At 41.7% G+C, this 23,240-nt stretch overlaps 1 protein-coding gene and 1 long non-coding RNA gene across 2 annotated transcripts; one reads left to right on the top strand and one right to left on the bottom strand.

Annotated features, from left to right (window-relative positions):
* The first annotated feature begins 5,643 nt into the window (after nt 1-5,643).
* LOC135258442 (interferon-induced very large GTPase 1-like) lies at nt 5,644-17,334 on the top strand. Its single transcript, XM_064341835.1, has 6 exons — nt 5,644-6,167; nt 7,797-7,900; nt 9,660-9,784; nt 11,244-11,301; nt 12,180-12,230; nt 12,437-17,334. Exons 1-6 carry the CDS (start codon nt 6,139-6,141, stop codon nt 17,155-17,157), a joined length of 5,088 nt encoding a protein of 1,695 aa, XP_064197905.1. The 5' UTR covers nt 5,644-6,138; the 3' UTR covers nt 17,158-17,334.
* A 1,928-nt stretch (nt 17,335-19,262) lies between these two features.
* LOC135258732 (uncharacterized) lies at nt 19,263-23,240 on the bottom strand. The gene is made up of 2 exons (XR_010331078.1): nt 23,064-23,240; nt 19,263-19,350 (listed from the first exon to the last, which is right to left on the bottom strand). It is a non-coding gene; the product is annotated as an uncharacterized LOC135258732 (long non-coding RNA).

The following is a 23,240-nucleotide window of genomic DNA, read 5'->3' on the forward strand; positions in this document are numbered from 1 at the left end:
AGAGATCACTTCCGGTAGGAAAAAAGGTAAAATTTCAAAATAAAAGTTTGAAGCGTGTACTACAACAAAAATAGAGGTTTAAAGGCATACTATGCAGGATTTTTACCTTGAAAATAATATAAAATAACCATGCTGAGGCATATCGTTTTTTGTGATTAATTGTTATTTTATTGAAAATAAATTTCGATTTTACTCCCCACTCACCCATGCTTGGGGCTAAAGGATATTAAAAAAATAAATAAATGATTAAACGTAATTTAAATCGATTACCTGAAATCAAATCAGGGTCTTAATACTAGCAGCTGCTGAGTACCGAGCATCTAGTTTCTTAAGACTAGCTCCATTAGTCCGAGCTATTGATGTTTCCATATAGATAATATAGAGGAAGCTGGTTCACCCAATGAGACCAGGACAAGAAATGTGGGGGCTTCCACCTCTGTGCAACCATCCTTTTAGCTGCTGTAGGGGACCCCATAGGTTTCCGTCGCCACACGCAAGAAAATATTTTTTTTTAAATTAAAAAAAGCTTCAAGGAGAAAGAGCTGCCCTTGCAAGGATCTACATGGAAACAGCTGGCCAAACTGGAAAAGGAAGAGTGCAGGATGAAAAATGCTGGGGAGAAAAACATAGAAGTTTACAGGAATGAGCTTATAGATCAGAAGCAGAAGCTCAGAGCACAGTAGAGGGCTCACAACATCTCAGAGTCCATGTCCATGTCCTTCCTGTAATTAAAGTCCTTTCTACTTATAAAGCACATAGCCTTCATTTGTTGTTAGCAACATTATTAGCTTTTCATCACAGCCTGGTTGGTTGTTTGAAGTTATAAATTATTTATTGTATTGATAATCTTTTTTTCACTATAGTATAACTACTTGACTACTTGTTTACTTTCATGACTGTATATTTTTCCTTTTCAGAAACCTGGAAAAAAATTTGTTTTGCTCGTCTCCACACTTAATGAAATTGATGTATTTCACCACGTTTGAGTAATTAGTAATTGTATAAATGGCATTATCACATAAAAAAAATAAATGTTTAATTTCATTGGAGCTGAATGGAAGGTCCTTTACTCTGTTCACTGCCATGAGCTGCGCTGCCCAAGACAGTGACAGTATCTTCATTCCACCACTAGATGGCAATAAATATACTTAACATCACATCATTACTGCTGGCTTTCCCTTCTGTCTCAGGTAGCTGAAAATGCTTCCACACGTGCCAAATGTAATTACCTGCACCGGAATAGCTATTTATACTTTATCAATGAAAGGGGCATAAAGCTAAAAGCTTGAACCTTCTAGTCTTACAATCAACCAGGATTTACACCAAGACTCAGTCACTGGAGTCTGTCCACATTGAGTCAGAGACAGGACGGGCCAGACCAGGACTCAGCACACTTTGAGGCAGGAGTGTGATGAGTGAGACATTTAAAAAAAAAAATGTTTCTAAAAAATTTGATAAAAGCAGAAACTTACCCAGGATGCACCACACTGCTCCTCCAACAAACTGAGCGGAAACCAAATGCTGTTCCAAGACATTCCGCAGATTCCACTGTCTTCACACATTTCAGAACCACAAAGCAAATGCATAATTTAGAGCTGCTGAAGGGAGCAGGGTAAATCAGTCTGCCCTTGGGGAATAAACCATTCAGTCAGGGGACAGGAAACGGATGACGAAGCAGCAAAGACCAAAAGAGGTGATTCCTGCCCAGGTGAGGCTCATGGGCCCAAATAATGAAGAAAAAGCAGGTGCGCTCAGGCCAGCCGGGCACCATGTAGTCAGACCCAGGGCATATTTCACACAGCAGGGTCTCTGAGTCAGCTGGGTAACTGCACTGTTTTTTTATTTCGCATTTCATATGTATAAAATACAAAATAAAAGACTGACAAAATACTAAATGTGTTATTTAAGTGACAACAAAGAAAAAGCCAAGAAAACTTTCCTTTAATAAGAGCAGGAACACCACCGGTTCACATTTTCTTGCCTAGTTTTGTTGTACCTTTTCAAAGTGAAGGCTCTCACTGATGTTTGCTGAGAACTAGATGCAGCCAGACTCGCGGAGGCTGCTAACCGGCTTGTCACGCTCAGTCACTGTGGAGTCGAGTGCTCATATCGTTGACTTACATGATGCTGCACTGTTCCACCGCTGTTTGGGTATGTTAGCTTGGTGTCTCACCGCTCTTTGCAAAGCATTTCAAGGAATGTCAGTCTGGTTTTAGCCACGCCCACAAGCAGACAAGCATGCTTGAGCGCCGATGAAGGAACATGTTTTTCCCATCGTACCATCACTCAGTTGTCAAAACTGACACTGATAAACACTAATGCTTGCAAACACCAGCCTATGGCACATCACAGTGAGAACAGGTCACTGTAAGAGGAAATAGTTATAAATTATTTAAATCACACTGGTGCTTAAAAAATGTGTTCAATCGCTTACAGATTTTCCTACACGTTCAGCATTTCTCTTATCATTTAGGGATTACACGTTTATAAGTCACACCCCTAGTTTTAGGTGTCTGTAGGAAGCTGGATATAGATAAGGTAGCAAGATTCAGCAAAGTGGGCTATCAATTTTTCAAACCCAATAGCTGCACCAGGAAAGTGTAAGTCAGAGCACGAGGTCTTCTTTAGCAGTAACCATCTTTATGACTGAAACATGTTTTCACTCTCCTGTTATATTCGGGTCAAATTTGACCTGTTATGGACTTTAACGTCATTGAAACACCCATTGAGCATTGAAACACTAAAACTTTTTTCAGCATGAAACATAATGGCACCCTTGAAAGTGTTGATATGAATGTGTAAAATTCATGTTGATGAATGTTATATTTATATAATGTTGATAGGCTACACCATTTAAAGATACTGTTCTTGATCAAATTTGACCCAGTGGTACAGAATGGTGATTGAAAATGCAGCAGAGTGTAAGAACGGTGTACAAATCGAGTTTTTGACTACCTGCTAAATTTTGCATGCAGACACACACACGCACACACACACACACACACACGCACACACACACACACACACACATACACACACACACACACACACACACACACACACACACACACACTGTTCATGTGCAAACTACAGCTTCTGGATTTGAGAGACAAACTGGCTGCTGTAAGGGTTATGTGGGATTAGTGTTTAGAGCGCTTTGGTATTAGGGTTGTGTGGGATTAGTGTGTAGAGCTCTTTGGTATTAGAGTTGTGTGGGTTTAGTGTGTAGAGCTCTTTTCTATTAGAGTTGTGTGGGATTAGTGTGTAGAGCTCTTTTCTATTAGAGTTGTGTGGGATTAGTGTGTAGAGCTCTTTGCTGTTAGAGTTGTGTGGGTTTAGTGTGTAGAGCGCTTTGGTATTAGGGTTGTGTGGGATTAGTGTGTAGAGCTCTTTGGTATTAGAGTTGTGTGGGTTTAGTGTGTAGAGCTCTTGGATTAGGGTTGTGTGGGATTAGTGTGTAGAGCTCTTTGGTATTAGAGTTGTGTGGGTTTAGTGTGTAGAGCTCTTTGTTATTAGGGTTGTGTGGGATTAGTGTGTAGAGCTCTTTGGTATTAGGGTTGTGTGGGATTAGTGTGTAGAGCTCTTTGCTGTTAGAGTTGTGTGGGTTTAGTGTGTAGAGCGCTTTGGTATTAGGGTTGTGTGGGATTAGTGTGTAGAGCTCTTTGGTATTAGAGTTGTGTGGGTTTAGTGTGTAGAGCTCTTTGGTATTAGGGTTGTGTGGGATTAGTGTGTAGAGCTCTTTGGTATTAGAGTTGTGTGGGTTTAGTGTGTAGAGCTCTTTGGTATTAGGGTTGTGTGAGATTAGTGTGTAGAGCTCTTTGCTGTTAGAGTTGTGTGGGTTTAGTGTGTAGAGCGCTTTGGTATTAGAGTTGTGTGGGATTAGTGTGTAGAGCGCTTTGCTATTAGAGTTGTGTGGGATTAGTTTGTAGAGCGCTTCGCTGTTGGGGTTGTGTGGGATAAGTGTGTAGAGCACTTTGGTATTGGGGGTGTGTGGGATTAGTGTGTACAGCTCTTTGCTGTTGGGGTTGCATGGGATCTGTGGGTGCAGCTCTTGCCCTGCCTGTACATTCCTGAAAACACACACACACACACACATACTCACACACTCACAGACACACACACACACACACACACACACACACACACATACTAACACACTCACACACACACACACACACACACACACACACACACACACGCAGAAGACGGCACCTTGGTAAACCCCCTCCCGCTGCATTCGCTGTGTGGGCCACTCCAGTGCAGGAATCTGGTCCTGCTCCACCCTCAGCCCCGCCCGAGAGGAGCAGCATGGAGACGTAGGCTGAAGATGTGCCGCGCCTGTGCTTCTAAGAAAGACGGCGGAACCAGAACAACCTGCCAGACCTGCAAAATGTCAGGTGCACAGACGATCCTTTCATACTGCACAAAAAAAAATTTATGTGCAGTATGAAAGGATCACTTGCCGCAAACCCATCAGACCCTCCATCCATCCCTCCCTCCATACATACAGTAGTGCAGTTCAGTGATAAAAAAGAGTGACAAATGTGACCAATGGCAGTGCATATGGATACAATTGTTCACGTTCAAATAGTCTAACAAATATAAGAATCAATATTATCCAATATAATACTGTAATATAAAAAGCTGACAGGGCAGAAGAAGAGGTCCTCATTAGCCATTCCTAGTAAGTCCAGAAGAAACACCCAACAACATATACAAAAGCCTTATTGCTGTTTTATTTTTCAATTACACTTTTCATTTATTTCATGTATGATAATATAGTTTGAAATGAAATCTTCCGTTGTCAATGAAATAAATGCCTCCTTTTTGCAGTGCTGTAGAACAATAAACGTTACTTCATACACAGGTCACCACATTGCCCTCGTGTCATTTTGCAGTTGTTACATGGAAGTTTTGATGTACAGTAATTTCCTGTACCGGTAGAAAAAAAAACAGCAGTTAACTGTAGATCTAGGAATCCATTAGAGGGGCTGCCTAACTGCTCAGCTGAGGTGAAGTCATCTTTAGGGCAATGGCTAGCCCAGCCACATCTCACCCTCAGTTTGCAATTACAGCGTTATACTGTGTTCGTATTTACAGTAAAGTAATGGATATTGTGTTTCACATTACAGTAATAACTCTGTAAATAAATTTACAGTAATTTACACATTAATTTACTGTAATTTTCACAGGAACTTTTGAACAGTGCATTCATACCTGGAATGAACGCACTAAAACATGATGGAGGTGTAAATTAGACTAATCAAATCAGGTTCTCTTGGGGGCTGCATGGGGTGGAGATGCATGAATGCATCCTATGATGCTTAACACAAAAGGAGACAGGATTTAAAATTTGCTTCACATATGTTTTTACTTATCACTTAAGTCTGATATGATATGAAGACGCAGGACTTCCATATACGTTATCAGCTAGCAGTTTGTTTAAATTCAAAACTGCGTTTTTACAGTATTTAAACAGCTGTTCTGCGTATGCGTTCAGTAGGGTAGCTATATAATTAATTGAGAATACAGTGTCTTTTGCCCTTGTATGGTTTTTCACCTATTGTACACCGCCTGGCATCATGCCATATTTTCTTTACATGATACATAATTAAATACTTTTTAATGTGATTTATGTCCTCCTCTTCGGTGTTGTATATGCTATTATACGGCGTGAAGTAGCCCTGTTGATAATACCCTATATTTTCTGATCTGTCAATTTAAGTTTTCTTTTTCTAGTGGTTCCCTCGCTATTTGTGCCCGGTTGCGCCGTTCCCGTTTCTCAGTGCCTGGTAATGTGCATGTGTAAGCTTGCCATACTACTTCCGACCTTTTTTTATGGGTGTCGTCCGCTGCAAAATTAGGAAGGGCGTTTAATTGACTTGACCGCGTACATAGGAACAGCCTTTGTAAATCGGTCGTTAATATGTCAATATCTGCGACCGCAACAGAGCCGCAATACAGCGAGTGTTTTTTTTGGTTTGGAATGTTTTCGCGCTGCGACTGTTTCCGTGGCTCTGACAGTCAATAATTCCTTCATTTGAACGCGGACAAGTTTGGAGCATCAGTCAATGAAAAAATATTCCGCTTGCATCTTGAGACTTCGCTTTATTCTTTGGCGGAAATGAAACGACTTGGATGAACAGATTCCAGAACAGATTTTTCCGGTAAGTGATGCTAAATCATATAACTGTTCGTAACCTTGGCTAAAAAATACGAACGAGTTCAGACTAGCTGTGTAACACAGGAACGCACAGGACCGCGGCTTGATCGAGACGAGCGCACGCCGCGGTTTCATTCACAGTTTATCATGCATATCAACATAAGTACTACAAATGTTGCTGTGGTTTATTAGTACTTTTCTGTACAAACGACGCAGGAAAAATATATACAAAACCAATAACAAATGTGTAATTCTAAATGACACTTTACACAAACAAAAATTGCTTTTGACATGTACTAATTTCATTTTCCAAAAAGAGACTTTCGACCCGCTTTGTGCATCTCCCTTCAGAATGATAAAACAGTTGAGAATACAGAGACACTAGATTATTGAAGGCATGGGGGGTCTTTGACCATTCTTTCATACAGAACCTTTCAAGTTCCTTTTAGAAAAATCTACATACTATGTATCCTCTCCAGCTGAATCACCTTCAAATAATTCAACTCTATTGACCTTAATTCTGTATCTGATGTTGAAAAGTAAGCTACTGTACTGTATGTAGAGGTACATAATCTAACTCAACAGCATTCAGGATTGCACAGTATACAAGGCTCGCTAGGCATGCAGTCTGTATGTATTAAGGATTAGCAATCTGGTTCTTCTTGCTTACCATAGTTCATTTGCATTTGTCTTTTATTACAGAAGTTTGTAGAGGCCATGTCATATACACTATATGAACAAAAGTATCTGGACACGCCTTGATCTGGGGCTGTTTTTCATGGTTGGGCTTGGCCCCTTAGTTCCAAAGAAGGCCAACCTTAACGCACTGACATTCTAGATGATTCTGTGATTCCAACTTCGTGGCAACAGTTTGGGGAGGCCCTTTCCTGTTTCAGCATGACAATGCTCCCAGGCACACAGCAAGGTCCATATAGAAATGGTTTTGTCAAGATCAGTGTAAATGGTAAATGGACTGCATTTATATAGCGCTTTTATCCAAAGCGCTTTACAATTGATGCCTCTCATTCGCCAGAGCAGTTAGGGGTTAGGTGTCTTGCTCAAGGACACTTCGACATGCCCAGGGCGGGGTTTGAACCGGCAACCCTCCGACTGCCAGACAATCGGTCTTACCTCCTGAGCTATGTCGCCCATAATACCACTATAAATGTGTGGAAGAACGTGACTGGTCTGCACAGAGCCCAGACCTCAACCCCATCCAACACCTTTGGGAATTAACTGGAAAGCCAACCGCGCGCCAGGCCTGATCACCCAATCACTGCTCGACCTCACTAATGCTCTTCAGGCTGAATGGAAGCAAATCCCTGCAGCAATGCTCCAACATCTAGTATAAAGCTTTCCCTGAAGAGTGGAGGTTGTTATAGCAGAAATGGGTGGACCAACTACATGTTAACGCCCATAATTGTGGATGAGATTTTGTTGGATGTGAGGTGTTATGTTATTGTGTTGCACACACACACAGACACACTAAAACAAACGTGCACACACACACACACGTACAGAAACATAAAAATCTAGATCCTTGGTTCCCTAACCATCCCCAGATCCTAACACTTTTACCTTTAGTGCAGGGTGCTTTGGTTCTTCATTCTGTAATTTTGTGATGTTTGCCCAGAGGGAGGATGGATTGCCCCCAGTGTCGCAGGCAATGTGGGAAGAATGACAAGTTCTGCAGTGAATGCGGCTGCAGACTGTGCTCTGCAAGGACACCTGTCACAGGTAAGCCCAGCAAGCTAGTTAGTACTAGGTCCCATAATTCCATTTTCAGATCATTTAGCTAGCTAGCATTAGTCCAGCTTACTAAATTAGTACTAGCAGTAGCATTTACTTGAAGCTCAACTTAATAGCTATTTATCTAGATAGCTGCCCCAAGTGAAAAAATAGTATACTTAAGTGTATTAAAATACAATTTAAGTATACAAAAATGTATCAAATGTACTTTAAATTAAGTACAAAAACTATAAGTATGCTTTTTAAAAGTGTATTTCCAAATATATGACATTAGCTTGTTCTTCAGTGTACTAAAAATAATCATAATAAATCACATATACCTATAGTGGTGTTTTAGTGTACTTATAAAATATATTCTTTGGTTTAAGTTGTGCTTTTGTTTACTTCATAAAGTATATTATATCACATGTATTTATAGTGGTATTTTAGTGGAGACTTGTAAAATAATACTTTATTCTCATTCCTGGATAGCATACTACAAGTGTACTTTCTTACAGTCTACTTTAACTTCACTTGCCGAAAAGTGTATTGTAGTATACTTACAAAAAGTGCACTTTAATTGAATCCTGGCAATTTATACTAATGGTATACTTACTGAAGGTATAGTTTAATTTCATTATTTGAACGTGTATTTTAGTATCCTTTTGAAAGTTTACTTTATGATTTTATTGAATCACAATTGAAACTTTCAAAATGATAGTCACATGCCAGTGTGACACCCCTGGGAGGGAGGTGTGGCAGTGCCTGGGAACACCATTGGTTGCTGCATGGAGAGGGAGAGAGCGCACCCACACAAACATGTAATATGATAAACGCTATCTTCACCCGTCCCCCTCACGCATTCCAGGCAAAAACACTAATCTGAAATAACAAGCTAAAATAACAAAGTAAAACAGAGCAACAACTATTTCAGTTCCCCGCTCTGTAGCTGGACTGCTTTCCAGCAGACCAGGTCCTCTGACTTTTCAGTGGCTGATTACTTTTCTCCATCTTATTAAAAGAAACAAAACTGAAATTAAATGCAACTCCAATAAAGAAACTCGCTCTCGGTGTTAGCTCCCAGTCTCGGCCCGAACTGTGGAGAGCAGCACACCTTTAAGCACCTGGGCTGATTAGCCAACGCAGCCCAGGTGTGTGTGCTCCCTCCACCAGCCGGCGCAGCTGAGACCAATCCGCCTCTCTGGCGGCCTGAGTGCCACAGTTACTGAAGTGCACTTACAATTAATGAAATGGAAGTATACTTTCAGTTAGTATACTATTGAAACTTTGTTTCCATCTTTTCTATCACCTATACAGGTGAAGTTATCCACTGCAGAGCCCTGTTGCCATGTTTAATTATATTGTTTTTTGTTTTAATATTTGTATTGCTATTTTGTCTTTATTCATCAATCATTGTTCTTATGTATTTCATTGTATAAGTATATGTATATTCTTTAAGTTATTCCTTTGAGCAGAATAAAGTTGTGTTTTCTCCTACTTGAAGTGTATTTGTAATGGAACACAACGGTGTTCAACGGTTAACATTCACAACTGACTGCCATGGCGGTGGCAGTTTTACCAAGGCTGGCTGCTGGGACTATATACCAGCAGGAATCCCTGCAATATTTTATAATAGCCTTAATTAAATTACTCAAATGTTTAATGTTATAACTGCGGGTCTTTGGAAAGATATTTTGATCTAGCGGTTAATCTTGTGTAGTGGGATCTGCCTACATTCTGACTACTGCTCTTCCATTTGCTGTATTAGACTCTGACCAACAGGAAGGGCCTGAGCAGCCAATCAGTGAGAACCATGTCCACTCTGATGACCACACCCACTCCACAAGCCATGGCCCCACCCCTGACACTCACCCATTCGAAGATGAGGCAGAGGTACACCCCGGCTAGTCAGTCAGACTGCATTTCTTTACAGGGTCATTTATAATTTGAAAATCACTTTGAATTACTCAAGGTCAATAATTCACAGCAGTTTGAATCTCAAGGAGATTAACATGTCAGGGATGGTTATACTGTATTGATTTGAATCACATGAATAGCTGCTATGCTTACAATGGAGCAATAGTTCATTTGACAATGCATATCTAAGATGACATTTCTGAAGATAAAGTGTCTACTAGTACTAGACGGAAAGGCAGTAACAACAATTAGACTAACAAAAACCTGGTGTCAAGTCATGTCACTTGTAGTTTCATACGCTATATTAAGATAGTACTCTGCCTACACTGGCAGTTGCGCAATGCATGTACATTCCCCTGTCTGTTACACACACAGGGGTGTGTACAGACATGTATAAAATTCCAAGATTACAATGTGAAGGATTCTTATTGTGTATACGAAAAAATGCACTATTATAAAAAAATAAATACATCATAATGGTTAGTCATAATATTGATTCAAATTAGATAGCCACAGTAATGAATAATAAAACAGGCTAATTAATTGATAAATCATGCCAATACACATCAGTATTTAAGCAAATTTGTGAATTTGAGCATGTCTATCAAGACCATCCAGATCAAATATCTGAACTCTGGTTAAATGTTTTTTTGTGCCATATCATTACAAGACTATTAAAGTTCAGCAAAATATCACTTCTTCAACTTTTTTATTTGTTAAACACTGGTGCAATCGCTGATATGTTCTTCATTCGCACAATCACGTGACGTATGCACCTGATTGGACAAAACATTGGGAGATATCGGAGGCAGAGGGTCCCCTGGCCAAGGACCACGTACCTGTCCCCGGGCAAAGGGGAACAGTGACGAGTCCCTCCAGGCTGCCACAAACATCTGCGATCTCTGGGCATATCCGCTGAAGCTCACCCTGATACAGTGGGTCTCAGGGGACCCATACTGTTGTGGCGCTCAATGCACCGAAAATTAACATTTAAAAAACTCAACAGCAGCGTCTTTTCCAAATATAATGCCATGATTACTCAAGAACATCCAGAGTTTTATTTGTGCATGGTTCCATCGAGAACTACTACTGAAGTACGCCAACTGTGGATATCTGAGTCTCATGCAGGCGGACTAGTATGAAACTTGAGTCGCAGTGATGTGATGTTCTTGTATTGCGATTGTTTGTAGTTTCAGTTTAGGAACTTACCTTTATTAAATCGCAAAACAGCTTTAAAATTAATTGTTGAGATGGTAACGGGCGTTAAAAGCCAGAGTGACTTGGTAAGCACAATTTCACCTAAAAATGTAATTGATGCATGCTTCCACTTACTCAAAGTACTATGCTGTGAAAGTCCAATAATTAAAAGCCACATAAAACCGACACAAGACTGACAAAATACAAATAAATTGCCTGTGATGTTGTTTCATTGAAGGAAACTGAAGACTCAAAGGAAATCGCAAGACTGGCGAAAGATGAGACCACCAGTAAAGGTAAAGACCATGAAAAGACCTCTGGAAAAATGTGTTTTAATAACTGTGCTTTTCATTCATACTTGGATGAGACCTCCGGGGATAACGAAATTGCTGCAGGAAGAGGTGCTGGTGAGCCAGTAAGGCGCACTCCCCCCCCTGGACCAAACAGAAATCCAGTGTCCCAGCACAGTGATGGGGCACAGTGTGGGAGAAGGGGTCCTGGTTCTGGCCAGATTCCCACAAAGAAATCCCTTCATCTCACCACCTAATTGAACACTATGTCTAGCCAGCTACACAACACCTGACATTTTCCATTCACTCTAATTCCCCGGGTTGCCTCAGTAGAAGAGAACTGAGTCCACAGGTGACTTACCTGGTGAGGGTCAGGCTCTAGTGCTGTAGCAGCAGTGCTTTTTGAGCTCATGAGAAACTCAATGAAAGAATTTATTTTCTGTGACCCTCTGTTGCTCCTTATTAAAATGCAGCCTGACATCTAAAATGTTTCTAGCCTGTCAAATAAACTGTTAAGGCACCATGCGAACGTATGGGCGGGTCCCACTGTCTGGGTGAAATCTTGACTACGCCAGTGCCAACTGTGGCCGGTAGCCTCACAGGTCCGTAATCGCCAGGAGCATCGCCCAGTGTCAGAGGTGTTTAGATTTGCAGTCGCTGTGTTATGCTAAGGCTGGCCTGCCTAAGAGAGGATTCAGTCTGCCAGGATCTGTAGTGCTTTTTTGGTGTGTGTTGCATTTTTTATTTTTTACATTGTAGTCACAAGTAGATGAATTAAACCTTATATAATTATCATGGACTTTTCTAGGTTCTTTCACTACATTAAATGCTTGCAGGCTAAGAGAAATGATAAATTTCACTCTCCATTCTCTCCATCACTGCAGTCCTTTCAAACGGCATCTGCAGCAAGACCAGCTCAACATCCATACAAACAAGTGAGTGACCAAAACGTACACAATAGGGAATGCATATTTAATATTTTCACTTGTCATGTAATTTCTCAAAAAATGGGACTATGACAAAACCATTTTCTGGTGATTTCTATTATTAGAGTATTTATTATCAATATTATGTGGTTTTGTGGATTGTGACTTTTAATAGATTACTGTACATACATGTACTAATGCAGCCCCAATGAGAGGAACCAGTCTGGATAAGCTGTTGAGTGACTTGGGACTGGAACACCACCTGAAGAACAAGCTGACTCTGAGCAAGGTGCTGGAGATTGATGGAGAGACTTTAACTGATGAAAGCAGCCAGTCTCTGAAATCTCTGCCGTGGTCTTTCCTGAGGAGGTTGATGACGGTGAATGTGATCGCTAGGAATATGAGGTGCACCTCAAAACAGGACATTACTTCCCAAAACCTTGACAGCTTAATGGACACCCTGTGCAATCCGCAGGGCCACAGCAACAGAGTCAACCCCCTGGACCTCATAACTGCTGTGTTTCTCTGCTCAGATGGCTGTCTTCAGCAGGAGATGGTTTTGAAAATGTCCATGTGCCAGTTCTCTGTGCCTCTGCTCCTTCCTAAGTGTGATACACAGCAGTGCACTTTAATGCTCTGGGCCATGAGGGGTATTGTGAAAACGTTCAAGCCGCACTCTTTGACAGACCCAAGCGGGTTTGTAGAGGAGAGCATTGTTCTCTCTGAGCTCCCCATGGTCTCTTTTGTGAGGCTGGGAAACAGCAGCTTGTCCAAGTCTCAGATTCTGAACCAAGTTCTCAGCAACCCTCAGCAGTACCACGACACCTTTGTTCACAAAAACATGAAGTGCGGTGACACCACAAGGAGGATTTCCAATGGGCTGGTGGAGATCAGCTGGTATCTGCCCAGTGGGAACAGAAGCATTGACATCTTCTCTGAGCCACTGGCTATAGCTAACCTCCGCGGGGACCTCAGTGACTTTGAAACTCAATATGCTTTCCTCTGCCACGATTCTGCTGCCATATTTGTGTTCTGTGATGATTTTGGGTCAGAATGCAAATTTCTAGTCTCCCAGCACCTTAAGGCTCATTGGTTCTTGATCATCAATTCACAGAGCAAGAGCTTCAATAAGGACGACTTCAGGAGATTCGTTTCTGAGTTAAAACTAAAACCCAGTAACATCATCATAAAGGGTCTGCAGATGAACGATGCAGATTTCCTCACTAACCTGCGTTCGGCTATCAGTGGAATTTTGAAGGGGAACATGGTCAAGTTGAGTGTTGAAGGGATGTCCGCTGTTGCCCATGAGTTTGGGATCAAGGTTGATGAAGATTATACCGACTGTCAGAAGGGCAAGGAGAAGGCCGATGCAATCACAGAAAGGATTTCTGATATACCAAGCTTCAAGGAGAAAGAGCTGCCCTTGCAAGGGAGTGCATGGAAACAGCTGGCCAAACTGGAGAAGGAAGAGTGCAGGATGAAAAATGCTGGGAACAAAAACATAGAAGAGTACAGGAATGAGCTTGCAGATCAGAAGCAGCAGCTCAGAGCACAGCAGAGGGCTCACAACATCTCAGAGTCTATGTCCCGTTTCATCTCCGCGATGTCCAGTTCCACAGAGGAGCGCAAGTATTTCCTCAAGTGGATGAGGATCAACCTGGACAACCTGTCATGCAAAACCCTTTCACTCCTTCAGGCCGAGTACAAGAAACACTGTCAGAATGACTCCGAAAACAAGAAGCTCATTATGGAGTTAGGCAAGAAAATCTCCAGGTGCTCCTTGGGGATGGAGCACTTCCTGCGGGAAATGGGTCAGCTGTACGAGTCGGCCTGCTCACTCCCTGAAGGCCCCACCCCTCAGATTCAGAACCTGCCACGTCTGGCTGCCGAGCTGCTGCAGGAAGGCTTTCCTCTGGAGCTGGTGGATGGAGATGCATCCAACATTCCTCTGCAGTGGGTGACTCAGGTTCTGAAGGAACTCCATCAACTAACACAGTATAAAAGTAAGATCCGGGTGGTCACTGTACTGGGGGTGCAGAGCACTGGGAAGTCCACCCTCCTGAACACCATGTTTGGAGTCCACTTTGCAATCAGCAGTGGAAGGTGCACAACAGGGGCCTTCATGGTTCTCATCAGAGTAAAAGAGGATTTTAAAGAGCAGCTTGGATGTGATTACATCATGGTTATTGACACTGAAGGGTTGAAGTCACCAGAGTTGACCCAGTTGGATGACAGTTATGAGCATGATAATGAACTGGCCACTCTGGTGGTGGGGCTGAGTGACATGACAGTCATCAACATCGCCATGGAGAACTGCACAGAGATGAAGGACATCCTGCAGATTGTGGTGCATGCCTTCCTGCGCATGAAAGAAGTTGGGAGAAAACCCTGCTGTCAGTTTGTGCACCAGAATGTCGCAGATGTCTCAGCCCAGGACAAGAACCTGAGAGACAAGAAGCTTCTGCTGGAGCAGCTGAATGAGATGACCCAAGTAGCAGCCAAGATGGAAAAAAGGGGAAACAACAAAACATTTACTGATGTCATGGAGTACGATCCAGAGAGAAACACCTGGTACATCCCTGGGCTCTGGCATGGCATCCCTCCCATGGCACCGGTGAATGCTGGCTACAGTGAGTCTGTGAATCTGCTCCAGAGGAGTGTGATTGAGCATTTTAAGGAACACAAATCTGGAAAGAGCTCACCACACACATTCAATGAGTTTCTTGAATGGACCAGGAGTTTGTGGAGCGCAGTGAAGTATGAGAACTTCATCTTCAGTTTCCGCAACAGCCTGGTGGCTGATGCTTATACTCAGCTTTGCACTGAGTTCAACACCTGGGAGTGGGCCTTCAGGAAGAGCATGTACTCCTGGTTAAGCCAAGCTGAGACGAAGATGTCCAACTTTGGCACAATAGCAACACAGATTCAGCCATCCTCCAATGTAAATGACTTACTGAGCAGCCTGAAAAGTGAGGCCTCCCTAGAACTCACTAAAGGGGAAAAGCTAATTTTGGACAATCTCATGGAATTCTATGATAGACCAGAGGGACACGTTCACTTGGTAGAGAAGTACAAGGCAGACTTCATCAATGCAGCCAAAGCCATCCGGAAGGAGACAGAGAACTCTGTGAATAACAAGCTTGATGCAGCTGTGGAGATTAGAAAGGGTATGTTCAGGTTAGAGAGCATCAAGAAAAATCACACAGCCACAATGGAACAAAAGGTGCTGGATCTGGTTGAGAAATGCAAGAAAAGTAAAGAGTCTTCGGATCAAAAGCTAGAGAAAGAATTTGGGAGCATGTGGAATGAGACTGTGGCAGAATTGCAGTTCCCTGGCCTGGAAAACCGAGACATTGTCCAAGATATCCAACACCAGCTATGTGTTCACTTAAGCAGAGAAGGTCCTGCAGTACATGAAATGCTGTCCAGTGTGGGAAACTTGTCTGAATGTGGAAGAGAGCCATTCTTCCAAGTGAAAGGTAAGCCAGAGGGAGTGTTTAAAAAGTTAGGGAACAAATTATTTGAAGATGAACAGTTGAAGACGCAAAAGATGGTGGATCACGTCATAGATTGCAGCAGGCAGTTTGTGGAAGAGAAAGTGAGAACAAGGTCTGATTACCATAGCACATACATCACAGACCTGCTTCGCATGGTAGATGAAAACCTAGACAGACACAGGGATCTGGAAACAAGTGCTGAAGTTCAAGCCAGTCTGAAGATCCACATCTGTGGACATGCAGCACGGGAGTTTCAAAAAATGCATTTGAATTTTATCCATACAAATGATCCCCGTCACTGTCTGGAACAGTTCAAGGAACAGTACTGCGCTGACTTTAAGGACCTGTTCAGTAAAAGAGACCAGTGTCAGAAGAAAGCAGAGGAGTTCACCTACAACTGTCTTGCACCTGCAGTGAAGGAATACATCACCAAGTCTCTGGGCCCTGACCTTGTGGATGATGTGTTGACAGGGCAGAAAGGCATTGATTTCAGCACTCGATCCTTCTTCCAGTTCTCAATCCTCAAGCAGCTGCTTTCAGGTGATAACTTTAAGGACTTTTTGAATTATGTAAGAAACTACAAGAACTTTGTGCAGGGCTGGATATTTGAGCACATGATACAGCAGTTCTCAGAGGGAGATGGTCTCAGGAACATCAAGAACAAGCATCTGAAGGTGATGGTTCAACGATTAAAGGAAGCCATTAAGAATGCAGAGATGAAGGCCAATGAAAGAGTGACAGAAAGGGGTGAGGAGGACCAGAACATTCAGCAGTTCATTCAGGATATCTGTAGTGACCTACAGGAGCTTGCCATCCCCAAAGACCCCCTCAGAGCCATCCTGACCTTAAACACTGCCAAGCCAGAAGACTTTTCCCAGTGTCTGAAGGTGCTTGTGGATGAAATGGAGCAGTCCATTGCTGCAGAGTTTCAGAGAGGTGGAGATGTGAGAACCAGGCTGACCTCACTGCCCTTTCAGCCACAGAAGGAGCTGTTTAACAGGGTGTTTGGCTGTGGGAGGCAGTGTCCCTTCTGCATGACCCCGTGTGAAGCAGGCGGCAAGAATCACACAGAGCACTTTGCTTCCATTCACCGTCCTCAGGGGACCGGGGCAACAAAATATGTGCTCTCTTGTAAACTATCGAGTGATATCTGCTCCTCTTGTGTTGCCAGTGAAGCACAATTCAGGTCAACAGAAACAAAGTGGAGATATCATCCATGCAAGGACTATCACAGCATTTACCCTGACTGGCGCATCCAGCCTGACACCAGCATCCAGGCCTCAGACTACTGGAAGTACGTCTTCAACAGGTTTAATGAGCAGTTTGCCAAGGTGTATGAAGCTGAGCCTGCAGACATTCCCCCCCTTTGGAGAGATGTAACCCAAGACCAAGCCATGAAAAGCCTGAAGGAATCCTTCCAAATGAAAACAGGAGATTAAATGGGTCTTACAGTCAGTTGGGTTGAATAATGATACCCTGAGTTGTATTAATACCTATTAGCCTGCTTAAAATTCATAATGGTCAAGCACACAAGAGCCCCAGCCAAGCTGAATGGTATGAAAGAACTGCAGGTATTTTTCATGACAAATAAAACACGCTTCATTTTAAAAAGGAAGACTAAAAGTGAATTCAATACTGATAAGAGATCGCATCTGCAGCGTTCTCGATGAAGGACATATGTAATGGTAATGGACGCATATATGCGCTTTATCAAAGGTATGAGCTCTCATGCCAGAGCAGTAGGTAGGTTTGTGTCTTGTCAAGGCCTTGACATGCCAGGGCGGTTTGACGCAACTCTCGGCTGCAGCAATGGTCTACCTCTGAGTATAATCCCACCAGTCAGTCATTATAATTATAAAATCATATACATACTATAAAGTGGTATTACCTCTATCATGAGGTATGCAGCACTTATCTATACACACAATTTATTTGGGTTAGCATGGCTGAGCTTTGTCCATTATTTCATTCCTGTGGATTCATACTCTGGGACAGGAAATTAATTGTATTAACAGGAACTATTGAAAGCCCTTCTCATCCTGGAGCCAGCTCACCATGCTCCTTTCACAGAGGAGGATGTCTGCCGGCAGTTGACCTGGTGCAAACCAGGCCAGGCCCCAGGGCCAGTTGGCATCCAGGCAAGGGTACTCAAGGACATGTGCCATGGAGCTCTTTCCAGTTCTCCACTCCATCTTCTGGGATCATACAGGACTGCTAGAGTACCTGTCCTATGGAAAACATCCACCGTCATACCGGTACACAAGAAATCCCACCCCTCAGAACCCAATCCCTACTGGCCAGTTGTACTCACTGCAATCACAATGAAGTGCCTGGAAAAACTATTGCTTCACATCATACTTCCAGTTGTTGGACCACAGTTCACCTGCAAGGCCAAGTGGGGGACTGAGGATGCTGTGGCCTGCCTCCTTAATTTCCTCCTACGGCACCTAGAAGCACCGGGCGCCTTCGCCAGAATTCTCTTCATCGACTTCAGTTCTGCATTCAGTGCCACTGATGCAGTACCCAGATGATCAGGAAACTTCACCAGCTCAGTGTTGCACCCCTCCTCACCCACTGGATGAACAGTCTCATCGGTGACAGATCACGATCTGTAAGACTATCCTCAACTTCCTCAACTATCATCACTAACACTGGAGTCCCGTAAGGTTTGTCCTGAGCCCCTTCTTGTACCCCCTCTGCACTAATGACTGTCAGCCCCTCACCCATCACTACATATTTCATATATTCAGACGATGCTTAATGACAGTAAGTCTGTTTCAGCCTATAAGCATTCCATTTCCTGTTTCACACAATGGTGCAAAAAACGACAGCCTGCAGCTAAATGTCACAAAGACAAAAGAAGTACTTCCTGCACAGACAGCACAACCCATAAACCCACCTGCATCAAGCTAAAAAATTGTTGAGATGGTAGCATGCTGTAAGTATCTCAGATTCACCTTTGACAATAAATCTCAGTTTTGAACAACACAACACTGACATCCATAAACACTGCCAACAGTGTAATTCACAAATTGAAAGAACTTTCTGGTACCCCCCATTTTCTGTTGTTGCTCCCCAAAAGTATAATCCAACCCATACGCCTATACTGCTCCCCTTGTTTCTTTACCACGCTAACTGCCTCCAACAAGAACAAATTCATCCATATAACACACTCTTCCTCCAAAATCATTTGGCTCCCCACCCCAAACCTCTCAGACCTTAACAACAAAAACATCACAAGCAAAGCCCTAGCAATAGCACATGACCCCCAGAACCACCTCAATTGATTCTTCAGACAACTACCATCGGGCCACAGATATAGGTTCCTAATTCGGTTAAAGGTCTGCTTCTAAAGGAGTTTTGTCAGAATATTTTGTTAATGTCATTTATTTTTCAACAATGTGTGAATTGGAGATTTATACTTGTATTTATTTACATATATGCATATTATTGTTGTTGTGTTGAATTGCAGCATTTGCACTGTATGGACTGACAGAAAGACAACAAAGAATTGAATCTAATCTATTTAATGTTGAGACTACATCTTATCAATGCTTTTTATTTTTTTGAGAGAATACTTTTTACAAAAATGCAAAATATATTTTCTGTAACAACTGGCAACATTATCAGCCCTTTATTACTGCTTTCTGGTCTGTTTGAAGTCATAAATTACTGTGCTGTGATAATTTGTTTATACAAGTTAGATTCAAAATGTTTTTCTTCTCTGCACTTAATAAAATTGATGTATTTTACCAGACGCGTTTAAGCATTTATTAATTGTATAAATGCCATTATTGCATTCAAAATAAAAGTTAAATTTAATTTAATTAAACACAATAAACGGTTTCTTATTTTCTTCACTGCCTTGAACAATGAAGCTGCCCAAAGACAAAGACGGCATCTTCATTCTACCAGTAGATGGCAGAGTCGAATTAACTTCACATTATTACTGCTGCCTTTGTCTTCTGGCCCAGGTAGCAGAAAATGCATAATTTGTCGCATTTGTCTACTATGCTGGCCTTCCTGGATGTAGGCTATCCAGTTAGCCAGCTAGCTTATGCTGCGTTCAAGACAACTTGGAACTATAAAAAAAACGAGGTCCGACTTGTGAAAAAACCAATTGAATTGTATATTTACGCTTTTAATGCATACTTGGGTGTGTGATTATGTGATATGCGTCAGTATCATTTATGTGTCCCATTCATTAAACAATATGTGAAATTTAAGTTACGATAGCCATCAGCGACTTTTTTCGCTAGCCAGCTTAGCTCGGTATTTTTCTCAGAAATAAATGCTGAAAATGATACCACGAAACACCTGACAGTGATACCATTTTTACATTTCAGAGCTACTACAGGCTAGCGTAGTTTCCCGGTTTCACTCTATTGACTCATTTAATTTACTCCTTAACAATAAAATAAAGCTGCGTTTCTTGTGGGAATACATATTTTCCCCCCGATTAAAACAGCGTGAACGCAGTGACGTCAGTTGGAAAGTTCCTGCTTGAATTATCCGAGTTCCGAGTTGTCTTGAACGCAGCAATGAACACAGGCCCAAGAATACACTGGAAAACCGAATGAATGGCGTCGTCGTCCATGTTAAATCAGACGACACTGTAAAACGGAAACGAACATAAAATACAAAGCTGATGAATACAACATAAAACACTTGCACAAAGTTCTCTTAATCTTATTGGTAGATGTAAATAAGTTTCGCATACGTTGTCGCTTCACGAGTTCCAACAATAAACAGTCTAGCAAAAGACGCGCCATTTTATGCTAACGCGGATTACATCCTCATTCGTGCATGTTGCACAAACATCCTTCTTAAACACTCGCCTAATAAACAACGATCCCGCATTTCACGACTTTCTAAAGTCAGAACAGTTCGCAGGAACACGTTCCATAAAGTTCTGCAGTAAATTATTCCTGTCCACAGAGGTTACTTTCGGTATTAATTAATCGATTGACGTACAGTTGTTCAGTAAAACTCCGAAGCTATCGAACAAACCGTGAGCTAACGTCTGATAATGTAGGATCCTATTGTAATAACAACAGAATATCAATAGAATATTACTCTAATATCAATAAAATTTAATATCGTAGCCTAACTCTCTTAACAGCATCGCCCAAACGAAACTAACAATAACACTTTCGATTTTGTTGCTTATAAAATTGGGTGACAATCAGTTGCTGTTTCAGTGCCCTGTTTGGATCATCAGTCCGCGAAAATGATTCTGACTGCGCTTTATTCTTTTGCGGAAAAACGTTGCAGGTGAACTGATTCCAGAACAGATTTTTCCGGTAAGTGAAGCTAAATAAAAACTGTTCGTGGCATTGGCTAATATCGACAGATATTGCTATAGAGCAGCACTATAGCCCAGGACCGTGCAGGATAAATTAAACAATGGCGTCCTTTCACGGGTTTCAATCACACCTTCTTACATACGAATACAGGACCTTAGGCCACAAATGCTTCGTTTGTTTAATAATGTTTGTTTAATAAGCTTTTCTGTTCAAGCAGCACAGGAAAATTGTATTTTACACAAACACATAGTTTTAACAAGTAATGATTTTGTTTTCCAGACTATTGGCACTCCCGTTCTCAGTACTTTGTGTACCCTCCCTTTACATTACATTACATTACAGGTATTTATGGCAGACGCTCTTATCCAGAGCGCCGTACAACAAAGCGTATAACTGTAACCAGGGACAAGTACGTTGAAAACCCTAGAGGGAAGTACAGTTCCAAGTGCAGGGAGCGACAGTTTAACTGTTACCTTTACAGAGGTGAAACAATTGAGTAATCTTGCATCCTATATTTTAGGAGATACGTGAATGCATGGTCTGGCATGGAAGTTGCATATTCTTTCTGTCTCCTCATGTAGTGGCCTAGCTCAAGTATTTATTCTAAATGCCAATTGAGACACCAGGATTTTTGAATGCATTTTCCAGTGAACCTGCCTACTCAGGTTTGTTGGAGCTTCATCTTGTTTTGGGTTTTGGTCAGGGGCGCAACAACCTACTTCTCAGGGTGGGTGCAAGACGCAACACACACATTTAATACATCACAATCATTGTAGGATCAAATGCAATTCCGCTTGCATTCACGATCAAAATAAGAATGAAAGTGAAAGTAAGAGTGTTTTTATAACGTGTTAAAAATTCAATTTTTATTCCATTACAATTTTATTCCAGTACAGTTTACAATCTTATTCCATTACTTGTGTATCAATTCGCCCTAATTCATCTCATTTCACGCACCACTCTCTTTTATAACTAGATTCTCACGCGCCTGACTTTCATGCTAGCCCATCTGTCCAGTATTTCGTTGAAATGAGTGAAGCGCGCGACTTTGCTTTCGATTGATATTGCAGCCAGATGCGTCAATCGCGCGTTGTCCATGATAGAACGGAGGTAATTCTTTATTATTTTCAGCTTACTGAAAGACCTTTCGGCAGATGCTACAGTTACTGGCATTGTAAGGAAGACTCCCGATAGAGCTTGTAAGTGAAAACGTCACCAAGCCACTCCCCTCGTTTTCCCGCAGATTTGTCAATGGGAGAATGAATGGGGCAATTTTCAATAAGCGATATTTTTAGTTACACGTCGGGGACCAGTTAGCTATTGGTATGCGGTACTCATGACATATATGACTCATGAAATATAATATCAGCAGCACGATTGACCCATGAGAAGTACAAGGTACAACGTTGTGTACGTTTAGTACGCTTAGGAACTACACATACCGGTACTGTGCTCACGACGCACGCTTATATCGTCACGGCTCAGCTGGAACACGCTTGCGCCCTTCTACTTCTAGTGTCACTTTGATATCGTATTTCAATTTAAAATGACTGGAAATAACAGATTTGTTACTATTAAGTTATATTGTTTCTTTCACATCATAATTGTACAGTCGACAACAGGATTTCCTTTCAGGAATCTATAAAGTACAACCATAGACCGTATAAAAGAGTACAACCTCACCTAACTAACTTAAGACGTGATTTAAAATGGAGTCATATTATTTTTTATCACAACACAACAACAATATAGCTACGTGGTTTTCGATAAATTACCGACAATATGTTTACTACTTACTATCTCTTACTATTATTTATTGTGTATCTCTTGCCTACCGCAACTGCTGCACCTGTCTTGTCTAAGTGCAACTGCACTGTCAATCTAATTTTCACAATGTGTGTATTCCTTTAGTGCTGTGAGTAAACTGAAAGTCTATGTTACACCCCTATACGGTCTATGGTTACACCGAAGCCTTGCGAAACGAAGTTTCGTTACATCGTGTACTGTACAGCATATACGGTTTGTAATGACAAATAAACCTTTATTACTGCTTTCTGGTCTGTTTGAAGTCATAAATTACTTAGTGCTGTGATAATTTGTTTGTACAAGTTTAAGACTTCTATTTCATGATGAGTAGATATGTGTCCTTTTTTGAAAGTTAGATTCAAAATGTTTTTCTTCTCTGCACTTAATAAAATTGATGTATTTTACCAGAC

This window comes from Anguilla rostrata, chromosome 7 (assembly GCF_018555375.3).
Source record: "Anguilla rostrata isolate EN2019 chromosome 7, ASM1855537v3, whole genome shotgun sequence".
NCBI classification, from domain to species: Eukaryota; Metazoa; Chordata; class Actinopteri; order Anguilliformes; family Anguillidae; genus Anguilla; species Anguilla rostrata.

Excerpts from the sequence above, each read along its gene's own strand:
- LOC135258442 (XM_064341835.1), top strand. The coding sequence starts at position 6,139 with ATGAACAGATTCCAGAACAGATTTTTCCG. Across the intron at positions 11,302-12,179 it reads AGATGAGACCACCAGTAAAG|TCCTTTCAAACGGCATCTGC; the intron begins GTAAAGACCATG and ends CCATCACTGCAG. Across the intron at positions 12,231-12,436 it reads CTCAACATCCATACAAACAA|GAACCAGTCTGGATAAGCTG; the intron begins GTGAGTGACCAA and ends CCCCAATGAGAG.